At 42.9% G+C, this 17,177-nt stretch overlaps 2 protein-coding genes across 2 annotated transcripts in view; both read right to left on the bottom strand.

Annotated features, from left to right (window-relative positions):
- The window catches only part of nckap5l (NCK-associated protein 5-like), a 30,128-nt gene extending 21,702 nt beyond the window's left edge, over positions 1-8,426 (bottom strand). The window contains exon 1 of the mRNA XM_078796771.1: positions 8,173-8,426. The gene's annotated coding sequence lies outside the window, so the exon portion shown is untranslated. The remainder of the gene's footprint in view (positions 1-8,172) is intronic.
- A 238-nt stretch (positions 8,427-8,664) lies between these two features.
- kansl2 (KAT8 regulatory NSL complex subunit 2) lies at positions 8,665-16,741 on the bottom strand. Its single transcript, XM_058050660.2, has 10 exons — positions 16,629-16,741; positions 14,857-15,117; positions 14,474-14,646; positions 12,038-12,152; positions 10,597-10,760; positions 10,349-10,512; positions 10,108-10,204; positions 9,262-9,515; positions 8,977-9,183; positions 8,665-8,901 (listed from the first exon to the last, which is right to left on the bottom strand). The coding sequence occupies exons 2-10, from the start codon at positions 15,108-15,110 to the stop codon at positions 8,842-8,844; spliced, it is 1,488 nt and encodes a 495-aa protein (XP_057906643.2). The 5' UTR covers positions 15,111-15,117; positions 16,629-16,741; the 3' UTR covers positions 8,665-8,841.
- Positions 16,742-17,177: the final 436 nt, after the last annotated feature.

Here is a 17,177-nt window from a genome sequence, read left to right as displayed (position 1 = left end):
ATGAGGGATTGTTAAGACGCTAATGCATAGCGACATGCTTATGGGATGAATGGGACAGCCAGGGACTCCCTTGCCTTCTAAGAGGGTCTGCAGCTGAACAGGCCCGGCTTGACCTGAATGAGAGACAGTCACATGGTTCCCCCGAAGCGAACACAAGCCAGAGAGGATGAATGCGGAGAGATAAAAAGGCCTATTGTCACGCGCTCTGCCATCCCCTTTTTTTTTTTTTCCTGGCCAAGGATGCACGCTGACTGCTTGACAAACTCAATGTAATGTTGGACGTCACTGAGAGCCATACATGAGGAAGTCAGCGGGCGGCAGAATAAAGCGCCTCCGCGGAAGAAAAGGGTCTGTGGACAACTTCTCCCAAAGGAAGTGACACGAGAGAAGTCATGCGAAACACAACAACACACACACACTCAAATCTTGAAATGTGGCTGTCATATTCCATTTAACCATAACGTGATCAAACTAAGACAGAAAGGTAGCATGGATTGCAGCTTGATATGACGTATGATTAAGTTGAACACATTTATTAATAATATGCTATAATCACAGTTCGGTATGTACCTCGGTTTAAGGTGACGCTTCGTTTCATTTAACAGTTTAAACAATGTGTCTTTTTCCACAGAAAAATCCAAGTATGAATAAAACTATCGTTACAACCCCGACTAAATGATGCAACAATTAACTTCAAAAATAACTGCAAGGGTTAATCAATAACAACAAAAGAATCAATATCTGCAGCCCCCGGCCCGCATTGAACAAAAGCAACGGTTCATCAGCAGATGGTTCATTTGAATGGTTTCTGGGGGCGCATAATGTGAGACACCATCTTTGAATTAAAGCCGTAAATCAGACTTAGGCTACAAATGCTAATTGAGGGGTTGGACACTTTAATGGGCTGTAATGTGGCACGGCACCGTGTGGGGATGGAGGGTGCGTGGGGGGGGGGTTGCCCAACCGGTCTACATGTGCTTTGGGGACTTTCGACGGGATGGGTGGCGCACTACTATGTGCCGTTTTGGTCCTTGTACAACCGGAGCAGGAGCGGTCCAGTCTGAAGTCAGCTGGGATAGGCTCCAGCATAACTCTGTGACGCTAATTAGGAAACACGACATAGCACAGTGCAGTATACGGTATGTTTTCCACAGCACAACAGCCCAACCTCACAAAGACAGATGAATCTATTTTTAGCGGTTTTCATACCTTTAGAACGCGCAGAAAAGAGCGTTAACACTCACCGTTAATGTAAGCGTGACGTCACACCTCGAGAGTTTCATTTTTACCAGATGACATTTAATCAATGATACAAAGACGTCAAAAAGGTTAACGGAGATGTGTTGCTAGGAGACGGAGTTTCAGGAAACTGCAATGACTAACGGCGACGCTCAACTCACGATACTCGACGACACATGCGATTATAACAAACTTTTTTTTTGTTTAACTGAGTACATTTTAAAAGGTTGTCACAAATTGAAACAAAAATAGTTGTGACTATTAATCACTAAGTAAAATAGATCGCACAGCGCAGTTTTATGTTTACGCTAAAAGAACTACATGATGCTTAGAGCGCCGAAACAGGAAGCAGTGAATTAGCTCATAAGCTAGTACCGCATTTGTTTGATTTTTGGGGGGTTTTCCTGATTACGGAATCGCCACAGCTGATCTTTTTCTTCCGGATGCCCTTCCTGATGAATACCGATAATGTTTACTAGCGAAGATTCGAACATGGGGGGTTGGATCCAAAGTCCAGAACGCTAACCGCTACATCACGCTAAGCTAGTATCGCGTGTTTTGCTAAAAGTCATATGCAGAGATCGTGTTTTGAGCTGACAAATCTAAAATGTTTGTGACACAAGTACTTGTATTTACGTTTTGGTACGCTTATATTTAACTATTAATATTCGGTCTGTTAGCATGGACTAGAAACCATTGGCAGTTGGACCGAGACCCATCTCTCGGCGGTCAAGGACAGGTTCTCCACATTCGTTCTCACGTTGTGTAACATCCTCTCAAACATGGAGGAGCTATCTACGATATGGAAATCCAAGACAATATGGAGATGCTTGTCCAAGGCACACTGATGTTTTGGATGGAGCCGATGAAGTTTAGAAGCAAGGGAGCCTGTAAAGTGCTCCCTAAACACCTAGTGGGAGAGGCTTTAAGGATGGTGGGGGTGAATAAAAGCCGCTCGGTAACAACCATTTTCCAGGCAAATGAAAATAAAGTGCAGGGGAGCACAAAGGAAGACTGTTTGGAGAAAGCAGTGCGGCCTCATTATGGACTGTATGGTTTTCCAAACTAGCACATGAACTCATCAAGCAGGTCAGAGAAAATACGGCTCGGACCCTCACGTCAATCCCATCAGACTGGGGATGGTCCTAAACGTGATCATGTGAACACTGACTTACAGTTTTTCCTCCATTGATGTAGCGGTCTACTCCATCAATCCATTATCCAATTCATCAACAACTATGTTGGTATTCAATTCATTGTTTTTGAATGAATGAATATTTTTTAAATTTCCCAATTCATCCATGAAAGCTTTGTGGCAAAACAAGATACTTACACACGTCAATATTTCCCATAACTGCGATTGGCTGGCGACCAGTCCAGGGCCGCCAAGAACGTTGACACGTTGAACGTTTTACAATTAGAGTTCCACGTGCAGGAAACCAAATGTATTTAAATACAGTATATGTTTGGGCCATATATTTATATACCAGTATAGAGTCTTCCAATGATAAAAAAATGACTTATACTGACTTATAAAATGATATATATACGTAAACAAGCCGAGTTGCTACATACGATGAATGAAATGCTGTCATCGTGAGAAGGAACGTTTGTGTAGGGGAAGTATTTAATCGGCGGACCACTCTCACTATAAACACTACATACTTTACTCCTGTCGAACTAAACAGGTTGAAATGGCGATAAACACCGGCGGAAGCTAGCAGGGTTAGCTTAGATTAGCATGCTAGTGTTGTTAAGAGCGCGACTCGGGCTGTCTAACTGTGTAAATAAGAGTCATTGGAAAAGTTTGTTAGCAATAAATAAACGTGCGTGAACATTTGAGACAAGTGTATTTCATTATATGGTTAGCTTTTTATACAAGACTCGTGTTATTTTGACTAAACACGGCGATAAACACCGGCGGAAGCTAGCGGGGTTAGCTTAGATTAGCATGCTAGTGTTGTTGCGAGCGCGACTCGGGCTGTCTAACTGTGTAAATAAGAGTCATAAAATATATATTCCATATGTAGTTGGGTGACTACATCCTCCTTAATCACAATGCAGACATTAGTTTGTTAAAGATTTAGTAGCAATGTGTGCCGAGGATGACATCCCATTGGAAAAAGTTAGCCAGTTTGTTAGCAATAAATAAACGTGCGTGACCATTTGAGACAAGTGTATTTCATTACATGGCTTAAGGTTAGCTTTTTATACAAGACTTGTGTTATTTTGACTAAACATGGTGATAAACACCGGCGGAAGCTAGCGGAGTTAGGTTAGATTAGCATGCTAGCGTTGTTACGAGCGCGACTCGGGCTGTCTAAAAAGAGAAAATAAGAGTCATAAAATATATATTCCATATGTAGTTGGGTGACTACATCCTCCTTAATCACAATGCAGACATTAGTTTGTTAAAGATTTAGTAGCAATGTGTGCCGAGGCTGACATCCCATTGGAAAAGTTAGCCAGTTTGTTAGCAATAAACAAACGTGCTTGACCATTTGAGACAAGTGTATTTCATTACATGGCTTAAGGTTAGCTTTTTATATGAGACTCGTGTTATTTTGACTAAACATGGCGATAAACACCGGCGGAAGCTAGCGGGGTTAGCTTAGATTAGCATGCTAGCGTTGTTACGAGCGCGACTCGGGCTGTCTAACTGTGTTATTTACACAGTTTAAAAAAAAGTGCTTGACTATTTAAGACAAGTGAATTTCATTATATGGCTCATTATAGGACTCATGTTATTTTGACAAAACATGTCGATAAACACCGGTGGGAGCTAGCGGGGTTAGCTTAGATTAGCATGCTAGTCATTTTGCCATTTTTGCTGTGCAAAAAAAATTAGAAAGGGTGAAGGAAGTGACGTCACCACAAGAAAGGAAAGTTTTCATTAGGTTGTGGCACATTTTTGGTTGATTTTCTCTGCTTGTTATATACTTTTTATTTTTTATTTTTTACACCATACCGACGTAAAGGCAGGAAATCCACACGGAAATCACTTTAGTGTTTTATTTCTTCAACTCAGTAATGTTTCTCACCTTCGTTTTGGTGCCAAGAAAACGAGTACTTAATGGCGGAACAACTAATTAAACCCCGTTGGCAAAACTAGTATAAACAGCAGCCTGTTTGTCAGTGTCAAAACAACACGGCACTGAATGTGTTTTTGACAAAAAATAAATAATGCGGGAGTAATCTTGATTCGTTGTGGACAATCATATGATTAACTTAATGAGGGGGCAAAGAGGAAGTGGGCAGCTGAGTGGAAAACAGCTGTGTGGAAGAATGTACAAAAAAAAAAAAAAACAGTAACACACTTTCACGCATCGTGATGATGTCTTGCACCTCGTCTCACCTCCCGCTGGGAACTCCTCTTTCATAGCGCGCCACCTCCGTGGGGGTAACACGGGAATATTTTGAGATGGTAATGCAAGGCGATGCAAGCTGCTTTGGTGTATCACCATGGTAACACCGGAACCCGCATGCCTCAGAGATCAAACTGATAAAGGCCTGATAAGGAGCCTATCTTCAAGGCACAGGAGAGATAGTAGACTACGATGGGTTCTGACCTGTCTGGACCCCCCGTCCCCCCTCTCTGTGTTGTCCCGTGGCACCAAACTATGAGCGCATACAAACAAATATATAAAAGTGATCTCAGGATGATGAAATCACCAAAAAGCTTGCTTTGTACACTTTAAACAGGAGCCATCACTCAACTAAGACAATATGGCGACTGTCTCATTGATTTAGTGTCCTCTCCTTGAGGACTGATGAGGACTACACTGATCCTAACGAAGGGACTGATTAAGCCAGGAAACGCATGACAGCCCTTTAGCTTGCTAGCATTTCAAATCAATAAAGCTCTCGTGCTATTATACAATAACACTGCCTCCAAGTTTGAACATGACTTCATAACTCGGATTGGTCACGTTGACCTTTGACCTAAGATAACTCAGCCATCTTGCGTCAATGCGTGAAGCAAGTGGCTGTGCAGCAGACAATGATACCGGGTCACAATGAGTGTATTCAACATGGACGCCCATTGTGACATCTAGTAAACATGCAGAGAGAAAAAAAAAAAAAGGCCAGCCACTCCACGCCGTGTTTTCCCTCCATCGTGGAAAGCCTAGCGCCCTATATGTGGCGTCTGGAGAACCCGCCGGTAACATGATGTGGGACACAAAGGCGTGTAGCACATCTGGTAACAATTAAAGGCGAACACACGCAGCCCCAAACTTCTTACTGCCTATTATACTCCAATATAGTCACTTATAGTCACATGATGTCATGCTGCACTGCTGGGATGTCCAAGTGGATTGGCCCGTAAGGACAATCAAACATGTTCAATGTAAACCAGGGGTCTCAAACACACGGCCCGTGTAAGTTTGATATGGATGCTGTATGGAATCATGTACCCAGAAAAAATTATTACGTTTGATTAATGTTCATGTTAAAGGTTAAATAACTGTTAATAGTTATCCTCCCTATCCGTGTGGAAGTGGTAACTTTTTGGCTATTTAATTTTAAAGGAAATAACTTGAAGGCTACTGTTTAGGTCGCTAGCTCTCAGTTGCGCTATATGTTGTAAATAAAAAGAGTATAAATGTGACTATAGTCGTGTTTTGTCATGTCTACAGGGCTCTAATAATGCTTTGTTCATTTTAATCTGAAAAAAATAATTTGTTTAATTTTATTTCTACAACATGCAGCAGGCCAATAAGAAACAAGTCTCAGGGTACATTAATGGCCCCCAAGCTACACTTTGGACACCCCTGCACTTGATGAACACAAATGTTGGACAATTGTATGCTTCCAACTATAAAGGAAGTGAGTTTGGTTCTCCCAAATGGAGAACCGTGGATGCTGCAATTTGGACACCAACTCTTGTTTTCTTTCATCATTGTCAGTGTCCATATACTTAAGCCAACATAGAGTACGGTAAAATTGTATTAAAAAGAGCAGCAGCACGCAGCTCTGTGCCTTTTCAAGTCAAAAATGAAAGAAAATGCAGTCTCCAAACACTGAAAGATTCATCGAGACTCACTTCAGCCATGTTGAGTGAAACTTAAATATTTTACAGCCCTTCTTTCTCTCCGAGTCTGCAAGCGTTCAAATTCCCCAGCCTTAATTCCTCTGACCTCAGACTTGGTCTTTGTTCAGAAGATGATGAGTACATTTTGGCGCATCATCCACAGGCACAGATCATTAAGTTGAACAAAGGCCCGCGTGGGTAATTCAACGGAGATGTTGATTTGAGGTATTCCAGAGTTCAAGTTTACGCGATGTAAACATAAACAAAACAAGAAACACTCCCTTTGTGAGACAAATGACATTCGGAAAATGCGATGGGGTCATCAAATTTGCAGCAAATGAAGTCTTGTGTGGATGTAATAACGCTCCAATGAGATGACACTTTCACAGATGGACAAAACACCATCTCAACATATTCCAACTTTATGCCTAATCAGCCTGTAGGCACGTAAACATTCATTCATTCATTCATTCATTCATTCATTTTCTACCGCTTTTTCCTAACGAGGGCCGCGGGGGTGCTGGAGCCTATCCCAGCTGTCTTTGGGCGAGAGGCGGGGTACACCGTGGACTGGTCGCCAGCCAATCACAGGGGACATATAGACAACAACCATTCACACTCACATTCATACCTATGGACAATTTGGAGTCGCCAATTAACCTAGCATGTTTTTGGAATGTGGGAGGAAACCGGAGTACCGGGAGAAAACCCACACATGCACAGGGAGAACATGCAAACTCCACACAGAGACGGCCGAGGGTGGGGAAAGACAAAATAAGAAACCAAAAAGTTACCACTTCCACACAAAATAGGAGGAGAACTCATTCATTCATTCATTTTCTACGGCTTATCCTCACGAGGGTCGCGGGGGTGCTGGAGCCTATCCCAGCTGTCTTCGGGCAAAAAGACTTCGGCTGGGGTACACCCTGGACTGGTGGCCAGCCAATCACAGGGCACATATAGACAAACAACCATTCACACTAACATTCATACCTATGGACAATTTGGAGTCACCAATTAGCCTAGCATGTTTTTGGAATGTGGGAGTACCCGGAGAAAACCCACGGGGAGAACATGCAAACTCCACACAGGGTGGAATTGAACCCTGGTCTCCTAGCTGTGAGGTCTGCACGCTAACCACTAGACCACCGTGCCGCCCGACACATAAACAATTCTAATCTGTTCTGGATTATACCACGAAGACAGTTTTAGTTATTTTCAGGCAAAACTTTAAGCTTTTCTTTCAATGACACACCACAACTGCAGACTTCCTCTTATTTTTCTGCTTCCGTTGCACTTCCTGTGTGATGACTGCAAATAAAGTCAGTCCATTGTAATACATTGGAGCTTTTCTACCATTTAAACCAGTACGTATGGGACATAGGTTATGAACTGCAACATTATACAATGAATGCTGGGTGTACTGCTAAGCTAAACTGTGATTAGTTGCTATTAATTCATGATTCAGCAGAATTTAAAATGACAATAGAATAAACTTTCCAACGTGACACATGCGGTGATGTTTGATGCTGAGACACTAGCGACTACACTTTCCTCCTCCTCCTCCTCCTCTACGGGCCTTTCTGCTCCCCATGAACAATCAATCAGCTGACGTGTGCCAGCTGCCATCACCTGACGCAGTTATCCGTCCAAAAAGTGGAGTTTTAAGCCCACCAATGTGCGCCGTGCTCCATAGTTTCTAGGCCCTCACAACCAACAACCAACCCAGTCGACCGACCGGTGGCGGTCGTTCCGCCCTACGCCTGCTAAGGTGGGACTGGCGAAGCCTCCACGCCGCCAATACACCCTTTTATTCGTCCTGGCTCGGCGGCGAGAAAAAGACACATTTTGTCCGACGGTGAAGTCGAAGGAAATGTCTTGATAGCGGCGACCAGACTTACCTCATTGTCTTGGAGATGCGCGACGTAGGGGCACCATCTTTGCGACAAGACGCCGGTTTTGGTGAAATCATGAATATGCTGGGCTCATTTCTCCGCGGTATCCTCCTCCTTCTCCTCCTCCTCCTCCTCTTTCTGCTCCTGCTGCTGCAGCCTGAGCTCCCTCTGTGTTTAGGTTGAGGAAAAGTGATGTCATTGATACTTTTACCCGCCCACTTTTTTTTTTTTCAGGGGCTGTCCTTTTGCTGCCAAACACAACTTGAGCACATACTTGGCCATGTCTTCAGTTTTTTGGTTTTTTTTAACCCTGAACATAGTTTTATTGCACTCCTCACTGTGACCAACGACATCTAGTTCCAACTCTTGGATTCATGACATCACAATAATTTGAGACCAACAATGAAGCGACCATTTTTAGTTCACTTGGACTGAGCCGATTGTGCCAGATTGTCTCTTACAGCAAGAAGAGATGAAACCGACCAGACTACGTGTATCTTGTACAACAGTGGACCGCATTTTAATGCAACTAGACAGGCCAAACCGTATGGACACAGACCCAGGTTTTACAGCTTCGAACAAGCCAGCTCTCACTTTGTAGAACAAACATGACAAGTTCATCCAAGAGCTCAACGGTAAGCAGATTGAAATTCCGTGTTTATTCGATGACTTTATTCATCTTGGTGCGTCCACTGCAGCGGCTTCGTCTTCCCCTCCTACCACCTGTGACGCCACCTGGGGAGAAAACAACAAAGTCATTACAAAAACGAGTAGAGTAGAGTAAGTTCATCTAAAGTGACTGAAGTGAACCTGGTTGTCCACAATGTCGCTGACGTCTCTTTCTGAAAGCTCCTGCCCTGAAGTGTCCAGGTCCACCTGATCGGGCTCATCTGCCGTCAGGATGTCCATCGGATCCTCAGCTATAGCTCGAATAGTTTGGTCCTCCAAAGCCAGGGCTGTGTCAAACTGGAGGGGCGATGGAGGACCCTGCATACCATCTCCTTCGACGTCCAGGTCCTGGGGAGCAGATGTGATCGCCTGTTAAAACGGAACCTTTAACGAGCTGTGCCGGAGATGGGACCCGATTCCACGCACATCACTGAACTCCAGAGGCAGGTTCTCGGTGGGCTGGAGCTCAGCGGCACTCAGGTACATGTCTCTGCTTGTCGGGGTCAGCTGCTCCTGCGGGGGCGGCTGCTGCTCTGGCTGGTACATGGGAGGAGGCAGGGTGAGGTGAAGAGGGCAGCGGGGTTCATCAGACTGGCCCATGTGTACCGTGCGGTCACATGGGACGTCCTTCATGCCTGGACAGGTTTTGAAAAGCACCTGGGTGCTGTCCTGGAAGATGTCTGGATGCGTGACTGTCAAGGACGGTAGGGTGTTCAACCAGTGGTTCAGTTATAGATGACAATTGAGCAGAGCAAATATAACATAGGAAGAGTCTGCAATGTAGACCGGCGTGGCATGATGAGCCCCCCCCTCAAAAGAACATAACAGTGGGGCGATTATTGTATTGACACCCTAGGGAGACACAAGGCAATGTGGTAAAAATCACAGAAAAAAAAGAATTCAAACCCACCAAGTTTCCACTGTGAGTTATACAACTCCACATAAAATATTCCATTATGAAGTTCGAATGTCTGACATGACTGCGAGCCAATAAATACGAGTATGGAAAACCAGAAACATCTCAAGTGAAATGCTGTCACGTGACTGCAGAAACCCGAAATGCGGACGATTTGTCCCTTCCAACTGAATCGATTATCCCTTTTTGCGAGTGGAGGGAAATCAACGGACCACAGGAAGGGGTTCATGTCGGCGCCCTTTAAAACCAGCAGCTACTGCAAACAACTGGTCTTGATTGGGGCCAAAGAAAACCAGAGAATCAGGAAAAAACACATTTAAACCACAACGTGTATAGTTTTCTTCTGCTTAGGATACGCGAGACACAGTGGTGGGTCATGGGAAGGCAGGAATTGGTGCACCGAGTTCCATCCACAAAGGAAATACATTTCTCCTGCGCCGTTCTTGCATGCGGCTATCAAACATAAAACAAGTGTTAGATCAAGGCGCCAGGAGCAGCCCAAGATAAAATAAAAGCTACTTAATAAAGCTACTATAATGAGCAGAAGGAACAACATACAGTTCTGTGTGCTTTTTTTTTTGTGCGTGCAGGTCTTACATGAGGCGCTCCTTCTGTAACAGCCTGTCTGCGTTCTCTCAGCTGCCGATGCAGCAGAGCTTCCACTCCATAGCGACGGCGGTATCGACGTAGAGCTTTGAGCTTTTTCAGGTTGTCCCTCTCCTTCAGTGACAGGCCTTCGGGCCCGGTCAGAAGACTGCCTCCTGGTTGCAGCACAACAGGCAAACAGTGTTTGGCACTGGGACACATGTGACACTGTCAATAGCTTTTTTTTAAAAAAAGTTTACCAATAGTTTCATGCTCGACTTTGCGGTTCTGTAGATATCTGCGCTTCTTCTCCTTCAGCAGATGTTGCAGACGTTTGAACTGGTCGATGTAGAGGGACTGGAGCTTAATGAGTTTCTCTCGAGTGAAGAGCGCCACCTCCTCTGCGGTGTACACTCCGGCATGTCTGCAGGAAGCGGAATTGTTATTACTTCCTTTACTTTTTGGGAAATCCTGATATGCAACATGAACACTTTTGCTTTTCTGTGCATTATAACACAAGAAAAGCAGTTAATTTGAGCCAGCCAACAATGCATGTCATTGGGACACACCAATTTCAACTATGAAGCCCTCTAAAAACGTTGAATGGTTTGATGTATACATGCTGTGATCATGCATTAACACGTACACTGATCATAACATGTAAAAGTTGCAGTATCTTGCCGTATTTTGGATGATTTACAACAGTACCAAAACTACTTTCCAAGGGCGCATCGATACACATACTTGTGCTCATTGCGTCAGCAACAGCAACATAGATGCAGCGACAACACTTACGATGTCCGCTCTCATTGGGATGGCTGTGTGTTCAGTGACCTACTAGACCCTGTCTGGACAAAATGACGCCTTAAAAAGGCAGAAAACAGTCAAAAGTGATCACTTTAACTACATGCGGGGAAATGGCAAGGCAAGGCCTGCTTATTTATAGAGCACTATTTGTACACAAGGCAATTTTCATAGTGCTTTATAGAAAAATGTAAAATTGCTTCATCCATAAAAACATACAATGATTAAAAACATGTTGCCCATTCCACAGATGCAAACACTTCCAGGTTGGACATCTCACAGACTGTGACGTTTTTGTCCATCCATCCATTTTCTAAACCGCTTATCCGCACTAGGGGTTGCAGGGGTATGCTGGAGCCTATTCCGGCTAATGTCAGGCGAGAGGCCTGAACCCTGGACTGGTCGCCAGCCAATCACAGGGCACATATAGACAAACAACCATTCACACTCGCATTCATACCTATGGACAATTTGGAGTCGCCAATTAACCTAGCATGTTTTTGGAAACTGGAGTACACAGATTTTACACGGAGAAAACCCGGAGAAAACCCACGCACACATGGCAAGAACATGCAAACTCCACACAAAAAAATGTCCAAGTTGGTGAGGGGGTAATGTTCAGTTCAGCCCACAACCTAAAGTAGGCTTTGAGTTTGACACCCCTGTCCTAAACCATGATGTTGAACAATATTTGCTTTCAGGTCATTTGACGGTTGTTTTGAGGCTACCATGGTGGTACTTTGCAGAGAAGATGCAACTTGCAATTTACCACCTTAAATACCTTAAATTCCCATGATTGGCGTCATTTGTGTGTGTGTGTATATATATATATATATATATATATGTATTACAGTCCACTGAGAAACACTGAAAGCCAGTTGGCGTAAAGATTCTCACTTTAGAGGATCCTCGTGGTCACTGTCAATGCTGTCTGCCTCACTTTCAGGGTCTCCTCTCCACGTCTGGTCCAGTACAAGGGGACCCTGCTCCTCTTCACTCAGACTGTCGTCATCTGAATTTTAAAAAATAAATAAAATTAACCCACAGAACTTTCATTCATTTATTTCAAGACTGCACACACATGAAACATAAACATTTGACCTATTGTTGCAGTCTGATGAAACCGTCATTCTCACTTTATGACCACTTTGACAATGAGATTGCAGCTACATGATGAGTGTAGTTAAACCTCTGATGAAAACCTCCTAAGGTGTTTTTAGCCAACACCTCCTCCACAAGACAAAAGCCAATCATGTTTACTTTGATTTCACAAACCAAAGTGCTCGTAAAATGAACCTCAACAAATTAGCTATTAGCTTGTGAGACAATAAACTATGCATAGATTTTTGCTTTTTGCTTTGGGTTTTGCCCTAATTTCAGGTGTATCCGCGTCTACTTTTTTCTCATCCTTTGAATCATGCAGTGATGTGATGGGGGAAAGAAAGGGAAAGCTAGACATACAGAGACAAAGTGTGTGACGAAGGAATTGTGATGCTCGTCAAGATGACATGAGTGCTTTCAGTTCCAAGGAGGAGGAAGGCGATGAATGAATTTTCTGGTAGGATACTGTATCTTAACCCGAATCCACACCAGACGTGTAACATCGTGCAGGCGTAGCAGCATGTCATATGCTTTTAAATCGCGTCTATTAACTAATTGACGGCCAGATATTTTCAGAGAAGAGAGTTTTGGGGCACTTTTTGCTGAACTTTCAAGCCCCACAGTATATTAAGTTTTAGAGCAGAAACATTAAAACTAGGTAAAGAAATTTTAGACACTCTTCTGTCATCGCACGTTTGTTTCTTGCCTTTTGGGTCTTTATAACTCAGCAGTAGAACATAGGTTGGTTTCAGCGAAAACACATGATTTTGAAGAACGACAGAAAATTAGTTTTTTCAAGCAAAACGATGACTGACGTCCATATTTTTTGCTTTAGGGACACCTCAAACATCTTAAGAGGCTGTTTACTTCTATGAAACAACACAGGGAATAAAGATTTAGATTAAAAAATAACTACATTTGTTCACAGATTTGGAACATAACACAAAATAATCATCTATTTACAGATGTCTGCATGTGTGTGTAAACTATAGATGTGTGTATGTGTGTGTGTGCGCGCAAACTGTTTATAGACGAACAACAGCAACGGCGCCACCTACGTCTTCCCCTATCCTTTGCAATCGCGTCAGATCCACGGCCAGACAAACTCTGTGCCAGTGAAAGCTGCCTGTACTTTTGTCTCTGCTGGATTTCCTCATATACGTCGCCATATTACCTTCTCAGTGTGGAACACACCAACTTCTGTCCTCCTCTTGTGTAAAACGCTACATGGACGTACGTGATACGCGTCTGGTGTGAATTCAAGGTTACATAAACTGGGGCGTGCTGGAGTCTATCCCAGCTGAGTTTGGCCGAGAGGCGGGGTACACCCTGGACTGATCGCTAGCCAATCGCAGATTTATTTCAAAGTTAAAAACAAACTGTGCACAGTACTAAATGTGTGATTGGACTATCGGTCTCGCTGTCTAATCATATAAAAATGTCATGTGATCAAGACTGTACTATTCCGACTACACGGGGATAACCACAGCTGCAGCTGAGCAAACATTTTACCATAGAATGCCTTTGTTTTTGTTATAAATAGCTTATTTTGATACAAATTAAGCCTCATGTCTGTTATTAAAGAATTGAAAATGACATGTCAGATCTATCCTTATGCACACAGAAGCCCAGCGTCTCTTCCAGATTTTCATTTTTGTAGTTATTTTGTTCATATTAGGTCTGGTTTACACGTTACACAGGACAGGAGTTTTTGGAGATTGCATTTCACAGCACCAATATTTTTTAATCAACAATCTCTGATTTGTCTCCGAGTGCTCCAGAGTAGGGGATACTACACGCACCATCGAGCCAAGCGGAAGTGCTTGCAAGCACATAAACTGAGGCAAGAAAGGCACAGAGGTTATACGAGCTAACACACAGCACAGACTCCCTTTAGCGAGCTTTTTTTTTTTGCTCATGTGCAGTTTTTACTAAATATAATTGATTTACGATTCCACATCACCCACAGTACGAGACCTTTGGAATGCAATGTCATAATTTTCACCAAGACGTGACACTAGCATTGTCCACCCGCCAGCCATGCAAAAAAAGACGAGAGATAAAGGACTATCCATCTATGTGAACTGTTGGTGTCACTCAATAGAAAGGTACCGTTCTTGCACACCTACCGTGTTAAATTGTTTATCCGGGTGTTTTGGCCTTTTTCTTTGAGGTGGAAAAAGCCTGTCTGACAGCGACAGTATTCCACATTAGACACATACATTTATTTACCTAGAGTACGACTTGCTTCAGAGCGACCTCCATCGAGGCTGCGTGTCTCTGCGCGGCTGTACCCGCTAAGCTGAGACAGCAGCATCTCTGGTGACGGACCAGACGATACCTTTCTCATCTGAGCACGAAGCGCCATGGCATTCCTGCGAGCATGCTCGGCACAGAATGTCACTCTACAAAATAGAAAACATAAAAACATTGGACGAACAAGTGAGAAAGCTGCTTGCACTGTATATGTGTAATTTGGATGTCTCTTGGGTGAACACTATAATTACGGCAGGCATGGGTGCTAAAGCGATGCCATGCAACATCAACCGTTACACAAATTGTACATACTTCACTGTATAACTTGCACCTGTAAGAGCTTTCCCCCCAACACGTACCCATCTTTCCTCTCGACCTTTGGTGCAGCGTTAGGGCAGCGTTTGCCATTCTTGGTGGAGACATAACTGCACTGCTTGAACGGGGCATTTTTATCCTCCAGGATGTGTTTGATGCAAAAATCCAGCCCTTCCAGGCGAGGCTGGGTGCACGGCCGCTGTGTGAAAGCGCAGGTCTGAGCTTCCTGAGAACGAGGCGCCTGCTGTGTTAGCCTGTTCCGACTGGTTGGCAGAACGTGGATTCGTATTCTGTTCATTGCAAATCTGTAAACAGTGTAATGACAATGTGTTAACAAAATGATGTAGCACACTAATGTATTATTTCTGTACTTTTGTTGGTTATGACGATGGATGACGTCATGTAAAGGCGACGTTAACAAGGGTTACAGTATGGTTGGTTGGGGCCGACGCGTCCTCTCCAAAGCGTTTTTGACTCGAGATGACTTACACATCGGAAGCCACACTCAATTCAGTCTGCCTGTGATGTCATGGCCACACTTCATACTGAATTTATACTTCCATACTTTACATTTATTATTTGTGTTGGACCACATCAAGTCACATCAAAAGTTAACTCCAACTTTAAGCCTTTCTAGCTCATGGATCGTAGCTTTCGGAAAGCATAAAAGGTGTAGTATATAAATTCACTTTAATATTTACCTGCAGATGAAAATTTGTTCAAATCTGATGGTGCTAAATATGTTAATGTTGTCCAAGAATTATTGTATAAATGCAATTAATAGTGTAGCGTTTGGAGTGAGGCCTACATGAAATGACACTTGAATTTCTTCTCTATAGTGTTGGTGATCAAAAATGTTTTAATGGCTACTCTTTGGCTTGTAAAAAAATGTCACAACCAAAGTTATGATATATTTTGTTATATGGTTGTACTTACTAAGGTCTGTGGGTCGATCACAGCTTTGTCTTGATTCGATGTTAAAGCAATGGGAACCAAAGGCACTATTTTCCGCTCTGGAATTTGCTTTAACTTTTTTAATACTTAGGGTACAGAAATGAATGAGGTATCAAATTTCATGTCATGTACATCAGATATTAATCACATACTTTATTTAATTCAACCTGATCATTCATTCATTGATAATTCACACTGAAGTGATAGTTGCACTGATATAAAATGTGAATGCATTTGCCATTAATTGTTGTTTTCTTGTTTGTTTTATAGCCATAATTAATTTATACATAATTCCCTCCCAAAAACAGGTATATACAGGTATTGATTTCACGGTCAGACAGCTTAAATTTTTGGCAAAAAAACCCTTGACACACCTAAACTCTAGAAGACATACAAACACATACTTTACAATAAGTTTTATTAATTTAACGCTGCCTTGATTGTTTCCATTGGGGTGACGTTGTTGCAGGTTGCTTATCAAACAGCACATTTTCTGTATGCTGATATTGTATTGAAGACTAGAGGGCATCGTAGAGGAAATGTCAACAGTTTCAGTATAATCTAACTAACAACGGAAAGTTTTATTTTTTTTTGACGTGTTGGTATCGTCCAACCGACGCAACGGACCACCACGCCGAGCTTTAGCCCGCCTCTAATGCCTGCGTCACTCTTTGATGGAGTCGCCATCTTTGTTTGGGAGTTGCTAACCGTAGCTATCGCGTATTATCTACAACTTGTAGCAAAGCCGGGCATTTTGTTGTCCGGTGAAGCGCAGTCGATTTTGTAGAGAAATGTAATGATTGTGCGATAAAGGACGAGTCTACCTCCATTAGCACATCGAGTAACAACGTACCGTACCTACCTTTAGCTAGCCCGCCCCAACCAAGCAGCCGGAGTACAATGCGCCGATTTTCCTGTCGCCACCTCCAAGTCGCCAGTCTACGAGAGCCCACCCCCTTTGAGCTCTGATTGGTCCAATACCCGACTTTGTCATTTGTCGAAAATATTGACAATCAAGAAGGCCCGCCGATTATCTAACTGCAGCATTAACATTAAATACAATTTAACATTAACATAAAAAATGAGGCGAAATTATTTTCAGTCTCTCCATAAAGTCTGCAACTTTAATTGGAAAAAAAATCTCATTTAAAAACAAGTATTCACATAGAACATTGTTAAATGGAAAACAAAATCCCACTGAGATTTCATTAAATGCCAGTCTACTGAGTTACAAAACCCACAATTTTCAGAAACACCTCAGGTAAAACGTAAATGAAGTGATTTGCATTGCTGAGTTGCATGGCAGTTTATATTTTTTAGTTTATGATCTAACAATAAGATTTATCAGTCAATTCTATATTTGCAGTTGTACTGTACGTAAACCATTCTGGTCAATAGTCAGTGCATTTAC

Source organism: Doryrhamphus excisus, linkage group LG15 (assembly GCF_037039965.1).
Source record: "Doryrhamphus excisus strain RoL-2023G ecotype Guam linkage group LG15, RoL_Dexc_Guam_v1.1, whole genome shotgun sequence".
NCBI classification, from domain to species: Eukaryota; Metazoa; Chordata; class Actinopteri; order Syngnathiformes; family Syngnathidae; genus Doryrhamphus; species Doryrhamphus excisus.
Note: the sequence above shows the minus strand (reverse complement) of the source record. Positions and strands in the feature narration are given on the sequence as shown.

Bases quoted from the DNA above. Each gene is read 5' to 3' on its own strand.
- kansl2 (XM_058050660.2), bottom strand. From the start codon at position 15,110: ATGAACAGAATACGAATCCACGTTCTGCCAACCAGTCGGAACAGGCTA. The intron at 12,153-14,473 runs GTAAATAAATGT...TTTAAAATTCAG, and splicing joins TGAAGCAAGTCGTACTCTAG to ATGACGACAGTCTGAGTGAA. The intron at 10,761-12,037 runs GTGAGAATCTTT...CGCTTCCTGCAG, and splicing joins GACCACGAGGATCCTCTAAA to ACATGCCGGAGTGTACACCG.